The sequence below is a fragment of the Hibiscus syriacus genome, unplaced genomic scaffold (genome assembly GCF_006381635.1).
Source record: "Hibiscus syriacus cultivar Baekdansim isolate YM2019G1 unplaced genomic scaffold, ASM638163v2 tig00110388_pilon, whole genome shotgun sequence".
Taxonomy (NCBI): domain Eukaryota; kingdom Viridiplantae; phylum Streptophyta; class Magnoliopsida; order Malvales; family Malvaceae; genus Hibiscus; species Hibiscus syriacus.
The window spans coordinates 1,986,440-1,994,935 of NW_024062718.1; the positions used below are offsets into that span (position 1 = coordinate 1,986,440).

An 8,496-nucleotide genomic window follows, 5' to 3' on the forward strand; every position below is an offset into this window, starting at 1 on the left:
AAGTAACAATTAACCTATAGTGACGAACAAAGAAGTTGATGATTTTCTTCATGGACCAATTTAATAATTAAATTTAGATTTAATGCCTAAGACTAAAGAATTTAAAAGTTTAATAACAAAATTAATATACAAACAAAATTTCATGAGACAGAAACGAAAACGCCATCAAATGTTGATAATTTAACAACACAATACCCTAATTATAGTTAAAATTTAAATTTTATATTCAAATTAAAAAACAATTTAAAATTGATGATAAAAAATAATACACAAATTAATAAAATTATTGACATTTGAGATGGTTTATCCATCAAATAAATATACCATAGTAGAAGTAACATATTGACTTCGTTATTATTTCTTTGCTTTCAATTTACCTTTTCACCCATTCAATACTCAAATCGCACTCCTTGTCACGTTACGATTTGAATAATTAAAGAACTCTTGTAAGTTCTTTCTTATAATTAAATTGCATTATTGACTTCATTATTCTTGTAAAATGTTTGGAAAAAACTATAAACCTTGACATAAAAAAAATGAAATATAAATATAAATATTACTCCTAATAATTAAATTTATTTTTCTCACCGTATTATAGGCAGGGCCGTATCTAGGCCTGAGCAGGAGGAGCACCTGTCTAGGGCCCATAATTTCTATAATATACTATATATATATATATATAAAATGAGTTTATATAAATTATGGAGCCCAATTATTTTTAATATTTGTTATAGAAGGTCTAATTTTATTTTAATATTTATTATTATAGGTTCATATTTTCCTAATATTTATTATCGGGGCCTATTCTTATAGTTTATTTTTTTCCTAATATTTGTATTATTGTCTAGTTTTTTACCAATATTTTTTTTAATATTTATTATTAAGTGTTCATTTTTTTAACATTTGCTATTAGGGGCCCAATTTCTTCAACATTTTTTATAGGGCATACTTCTAAACTTTAGTTTCTTTTCTAAAATTTATTTGTTATTATTATGAGTCTATTTTTTCAGTACTTTTTATTAGAAGTCCATTTTTTCAATATTTATTAGTATGGGCATACTCTTAAATTTTATTTTTTTATTAGAGACCAAAATTTTCAATGCTTATTATATGGAGTTACCCTTAAATTTATTTTTTTAACATTTGTTATTAGGAACAACTACTTAAAAAATGGTTTGCAACTACAACAACAATCATTATGTAATAGTAACGATATCATCCGAAATCGTGATATCCATAATTTTTATGCCCATAATATCATATGTTATTAAAAATTCACAACTACGATATTTACAGTGACCGTAATATCATCCGCTGTATCTGCAATAGTGATAAACACAACACGACCGAAGTAAAATTTAAACGGTAATTTAAATCTTTGATTAGGGGCCTAATTCTTTTATTCGCCCTAGAACCAACAAAATCTCAGAAACGTGGGTGCTTCATTATACTTTTATATCATGGACATGTTATACTTTAATCAAACGTGCGTGCTGCATTATTGTAATGTGAAGGATGTGATAAAATAATTGTAAATCCGAAAGAAACCATGGGAGCTATGGAGTACCACAAATGTCACTTCTTTATCTTTCTTTTATTCTCGTATATAAAGAATCTGAAATATAACTTATTAATGTAAGATTAAAAAACGGTGGAAAGTATTTTATAGTTGAAATTGTTATTAAGATTATAATTTTTTAAGTTGGGCATGAAAATATTTTAAGTTGAACCAAAAATATATATTTTCTATAACATTTTTCGATTGTATTCGAAATTATTATAAATTGTTTCATTTTTTCAGTTATAAACTGTAAAACCACTGTAATATAACATTCTTTGTTATAAATTTGTATAACTCTTTAAATTGAATAAAATAACATTTTAAGTTAAAAATCATCTTAAACTAATCTTAAATTAATTGTCGCACAACATAAATTATATCTCTAGTGGCCACAACCCCAAACTTAGTATCCTATTTAAGCGTAAATGTTTTTTTATGTCATCATGATTGTCGTTGTTTATGAGAACGAAATTAGTTGAGAGATAAATGAAATTTTAATTTTTAAAAATTAGGTAGATTAGACATTGATTTTATTTTTCAAAATTTTAATATTTATTAATTCCCTCTTAATTTTGAAGTAAGCCTTGCCCTCAGTTTTCTTTTGCTTAAATACTTCTTAGGTTTATGTAAATTTCAAAACTAATCACTTACACCTTAAATCTCAATTTTAAAATTCTAAATTTATGTCTTAATAATGAGATATTGACATCATATTTTACTATCATTTAAACTTGATTTCTTGACATTTCATCTTGGTTTCATCCCTACCAAGAGTTTATTAATAATAATATTATATTATCACTCAAAATAATTTTATTCTTTCAAATATTAAAATTTATTTTTTGAATATAAGATTATCCAATAAAAAGTAAATTACTTATTTCAACTCATATTTTGTCACATTTTAGAAGTCCAGTTACTATGTGGATGGTTTCATACCGTTATCATTTTTGTCATCGTTCGATAATTTCTCCAGTTGAAATGATCATCGAACTACTCGTTTTCACTTTGTTTCTAAAAAAAATACAGTAATTAAAATAAAAAATCCTTAAAATTAATAACAGTGAATTTCACACCCTAATAACAGGAAGGAGAAGAACATTAAATTACATCAGCATAACTTATTTTATTTCGATGTATAATCCAACTGTAAAATAAATTTGAAAAACGCGAGATAAGTGGTTGTGCAAATAAAAAGGCTGCCAGCCAGGTCACTCTTATCTTTTCTCGTGGTGGTCGAAATGATTCACCGTTGCCTTTAGTTTAGAGTTGATACGAATATCAAAGAAATTTAAATACTATATAAATTGTTATTTATGGTTTTTTTAAAATAAGTATAATACAACATATGATAAACTATGTATTTAATCACTCAATTATCACTTTTGTTTCATTTTGGTCACTCAATTGTTTTTTCAAAATCATTACTAATGTTATATTTTAATTTCATTTTGGTCACTTACCGTTAAAAAATTAATAGTGATGTTGACATATCACAATATTACCTTGTATTCACCCCATATTTATATACAAAATAAACTTTAAATATAATATAAATTGTTATTTATATTTTTTTTAAATAAGTATAATAAAAGTTATGATAAGCTACATATTTAGTAACTCAACTATCACTTTGGTTTTATTTTGATGACACAACTATTTTATTTTAAATCATCACTAATATTATATTTTAGTTTCAGTTTGGTCACCGCCATTAAAAAAAACTTACGATAATATTGACGTGTCATCATAAGATAATGCCACATCCTCATTGAAAAAAATAAAATTGCAGTTCAGTAGTTCTAATAATTTTTTAACGACATGTGACTAAAATGAGTAAAACGTAACGTTAGTGATGATTTGAATAAAATAGTTGAGGACCAAAACGAAACAAAAGTGATTGTTGGATGACTAAATAAATTGTTTACTTAAAAAACCAACCCTATGTATATAAACAACTAGATTTATTTTTTTATTTGAGTTAATTTTTACAATTCATATTTAGATTATGACTTTCCTTCTAAATTTATTTTAAAATTTTAAATGTGTTAATTACGTCCCCAAATTATGACTCTTAATCTCTTATTTTAAATTGATTCATAAACTTTTGAACATTTTAATTTCATCCCCAAACAGTGGTTCACATTTTAAATTGATCTCAAAATTTTGAACATTCTAATTTTATCCCCAAACTATCGGTATATGCTAATCATATCTTATGTTAATAAAATAATTAAAAAAATTATTATTTATCACGTCAACACTGTGTAGATTATATATTAATACGATGTGACATAGAATATAGTAATTTTTTTTAATAGGACATAAATGATATTTAATATTTTATCATGGCCCCCGAAATCATTATTTTGAATGAAATAAAAAAGTTTTATTTTTTTATTTTTATTTTACCAATTTGTTTATATTATTTCTACATTCAAAAGTTAAATCATTATTTTATTTAAATCCAACATTTATTATCGTTTATACCATATCATATCATATATCAATAATTTGGGAAGAACGTTCAAATGTTTAAGGATAAATTTAAAATGAATGTCATATTTTAGAGAAGAAATTAAAATATTAAAAAAGTTGAAGAATCAATTTAGAACGAGAGTCATAGTTTAATGATGAAATTGAAATATTTGAAAATTATTGATCAATTTAAAATTAGAATCATAATTTGAGGATGTGTGTTGCAATTAACTTTTTTATTTGATTAGAATTTGAAGAAGAAAAAAGTTTATACAATTTCATGAAATATTTTAAATCATTTTATTTAAAAAAATTCAATCCCTTGAAACATTCCTTAATGTCTTAAATTTTCATATATAAATACCCGTCTTTCTCTCCATTCGTCTTCATTTCCGTCTCCAGCAGCATCACCTACCTGAGAGAAAGAGAGGAACAAGCGACGTCGTTTTCTTCCGTCTTCGTCTCCCTCTTTCTCCCTCTAGTACTTCTTCTTTCTTCCGTTCTCATTCAGGTAAATCATTTATTTTGCTTCTATTTTAGTTTTAAATCAACCAATCTGTAGATTTTGATGTTTTGCCGATGATGGAACTGAGATCTAAGTGTTTTTAGTTTCCAGAGAGTTTGATATTATCTCGATCTGCTTCTTTTTTTTAATCTGGATCCTTACTTAGCTTGGTTTGCTTCATTACATTTGCGATTTCTTTGTAGATCTTCACGAGAAAATTCATTTTGACTTCCAACTTGTTCTGGTTGATTCTTTCAGGTTCTAATTTTAATTGATTTCCCGAGTTTTATTCTGAAATGATTTGGAGGCTCTAATTTTTATTTTTATTTCTTTGGATAAGTGATTCTGTTTCTTGTCCATAGGTTGCTTAACCGTTCATGAATGTTGTCTTCGTTTAGAATTTTGAAATTGGTTGGCTAACAAAACTTTTTTCTAGCTTAAACGGGTGCAAATCGGTAAATTTCAATCAGTTAGATTTTTACATATCGAAATCGAATCAATCGATCAATATACCAAAATTGACCGACCCGGCCGACCTTAGATATACACCATAACCGAGATAATCCTTCGTTCGGTTTGGTCAGATTTTTTCTTTTTATTTAAAGCTAGATATTCCGTCCGATGGGATTGGATGGTCTGGGTTGCGGCTGATTTGGTAAGGGGAGGGGGGCGAGTATACTCAAACTGATATTAATAGAAACGTGTCACATCACGGTGGTTTAGATTTTGGTTGGGTTTTTAATTAATTAATTTTATTTTTAATTAAATTAATTGTAAATTATGATTTTGGGTTTGCTTGTGTTTATAAATTTGTAGATTGTAAATGTATTTAAACTAAAAAATAAGAAGAGCTAGAAATGGATCTGCCAATGAGATAGATTTCCCGGTTGATAATTATTTTCTTAAACTCACTAGTCACTATCTCAATTCTTGTTTGTAGAATTTTAAAGGATGGCTGATACCGAGGATATTCAACCCCTTGTCTGTGACAATGGAACTGGAATGGTGAAGGTTAGTTGACTTGTAGACACGAGTTATTCTCTCCATTATTGTTTATTTCTTTAATGAAGAGCTTTACTTTCTCTTGTTTGAGCTGATTTTGTTTATCATTCAGGCTGGTTTTGCTGGTGATGATGCTCCCAGGGCAGTTTTTCCCAGCATTGTTGGTCGACCACGACACACTGGTGTCATGGTTGGGATGGGTCAGAAGGATGCCTATGTAGGAGATGAGGCACAATCTAAAAGAGGTATCCTTACTTTGAAATATCCCATCGAGCATGGTATTGTAAGCAACTGGGATGATATGGAAAAGATCTGGCATCATACATTCTACAACGAGCTCCGTGTTGCTCCAGAGGAGCACCCAGTTCTTCTCACTGAGGCACCTCTGAACCCCAAGGCCAATAGAGAAAAGATGACCCAGATCATGTTTGAGACCTTCAATGCACCTGCCATGTATGTTGCCATCCAGGCCGTTCTCTCTTTGTATGCCAGTGGTCGTACAACAGGTTCACTAAGTCCCTCTAAATGTTTCGTAGCTTTATAGATTGTTTTGAATCAATCCACCACTGAATTATCTACCTATTGGAACAGGTATTGTGCTGGATTCCGGTGATGGTGTCTCTCACACTGTGCCAATTTATGAAGGATATGCCCTTCCACATGCCATTCTCCGTCTAGATCTTGCTGGTCGTGATCTCACTGATGCTTTGATGAAGATTCTTACTGAGAGAGGTTACATGTTCACCACCACTGCTGAACGGGAAATTGTCCGTGACATGAAAGAGAAGCTTGCATATGTTGCTCTGGACTACGAGCAGGAACTAGAGACTGCCAAAAGCAGCTCTTCTGTTGAGAAGAACTATGAGTTACCTGATGGACAAGTCATTACTATTGGTGCTGAGAGATTCCGTTGTCCCGAGGTCCTGTTCCAGCCATCTCTCATTGGAATGGAAGCAGCTGGAATCCATGAAACTACATACAACTCTATCATGAAGTGTGATGTGGATATCAGGAAGGATCTCTACGGCAACATTGTGCTCAGTGGTGGTTCAACTATGTTCCCTGGCATTGCAGACCGTATGAGCAAGGAAATCACCGCCCTTGCTCCAAGCAGCATGAAGATCAAGGTCGTTGCACCACCAGAGAGAAAGTACAGTGTCTGGATTGGAGGATCCATCTTGGCATCACTCAGCACCTTCCAGCAGGTGAAATATAATTTTGCATATAAACAGCTATTTTGCTTTCCATTTAGTTTTGTTGCCTGAGACCGACATATCTTGGCTTACCTGTTGCATTAGATGTGGATTTCCAAGGGCGAGTACGATGAGTCTGGTCCATCCATTGTCCACAGGAAGTGTTTCTAAAAGGCTTTGTAAGTGCTTTCTTGGTCAGTTACATTTTCAGTTTAGTTGGCTTTTTCGTGTCCTATGTCAAGTGAATCCAAGGCTGGTCATGTGGGGAAGCATTGAAGGCGGGGATACATCGATAAGTCTTCCATCTGTTGTGACTTATGATTCCCGCCGGTGTCATGGCTATTTGAGATGGCAGGCCTTCCAGATATGTTGGAGGACAGACAATTGCTTCTCTCTGGTCCTTCCTTTTCATGCATCCCTCAAACATGTTGCTTAATAGAGTGATTGTGATGCTCCTGAGAACATTATGTTAATAGCTGTTGTAAGATTTGAATTAGTGTCAGTTTGTGGTCAAACTTTTGATGGGAATTATATTTGATACCTTGTTTTGAAATCTTATGGTTTTTAATGTAAGAATCAAACTACCAAGTGTGTTCTGCTTTGATCAACAAACTGAAAAAATTATAAATTTAGTCACTACTGATACATTTTAGTTTCATTTTAGTACCCGGTCCGTTGAGCTGATAACAAAATTCAATTTTTAATTTATATAATTATGTACTCAATCCTCAGCACTTATTGATCATAATTTTAAATTATTCAACTAATTTAGTCCCCCCCCCCTTTATATTTTTTTACAATTTGATCTTCACGTTTATTCATTTTATCTTCAATGCTTGTAAACGAATTCTGTTTCTATTCGAACTAATTCAACAAATTTAGTTTTTCTTGTTGCAAATTTTACCGATTTGACCTTGATTTTAAATAATTCAATCAACTTAATCTTGACATTAGCAAAATTTATTAATTGTCTTAATTTTAAATAATCTAATAAATTTAACCCCGTTTTTATAAATTCTATCAGTTCTGCCTTCCACATTTATGCTCCAATCTCTGTAAGTTTTATCCCAATTTTAAATAGTTTAAATTTAATAACTTAAATTTTACTTTTATTTTTGATCCGTTTTATGTACAATTAGTTTTAATGTACTTGATACCCATCAAAATAACTTCAACTATAATTTATGTAGAAATTTAAAATTACATGTAGGAAATTCCTAAAGGAGAAAAACGTTAACCAATCCTAAACTACAATATATAAAATTTACAATAAGTTTACAATAAATTCGAACATAACATAAAATTAATTAGTGAAAAAAAAGGAATTACAATGCACAAATTAATTTGTAAAACACATTCAAAGCATAAAACATGAACCATAAGTAAACAACTACATGGAACAACTTAGTAGATGAAATCCTAAACTAAAAAAAAAAACTTACATTCAATCAGCCCAAGTAATAAAAGAAATCTATTACATTATTACCTTCATGTTTCCAAACACAATAAACAAATCTTATAAATTCCATCACGTTGGTAATATGTTTGTAAAATTTTCATGAAATATGAAATTAATAGAATGTTGACAACAGTACATGCGATTACGCGGTCATGATTTTACAATGCATAAACTATTTTTTATTTTCCATTAGATGCATTGGACTAAGAACAAATAACACTTCATATCTCTCTCCCAACCTCCCTTAATGTGAAACAATCGTATACTCAATGTCTATGTTGCTTCAATTATACTCATT

At 29.7% G+C, this 8,496-nt stretch overlaps 1 protein-coding gene across 1 annotated transcript; it reads left to right on the forward strand.

Annotated features, from left to right (window-relative positions):
• Window positions 1-4,429: 4,429 nt before the first annotated feature.
• LOC120122913 (actin-7-like) lies at window positions 4,430-6,937 on the forward strand. Its single transcript, XM_039141955.1, has 5 exons — window positions 4,430-4,550; window positions 5,485-5,555; window positions 5,659-6,052; window positions 6,138-6,751; window positions 6,845-6,937. The coding sequence occupies exons 2-5, from the start codon at window positions 5,496-5,498 to the stop codon at window positions 6,908-6,910; spliced, it is 1,134 nt and encodes a 377-aa protein (XP_038997886.1). The 5' UTR covers window positions 4,430-4,550; window positions 5,485-5,495; the 3' UTR covers window positions 6,911-6,937.
• The last annotated feature ends 1,559 nt before the right edge of the window (window positions 6,938-8,496 follow it).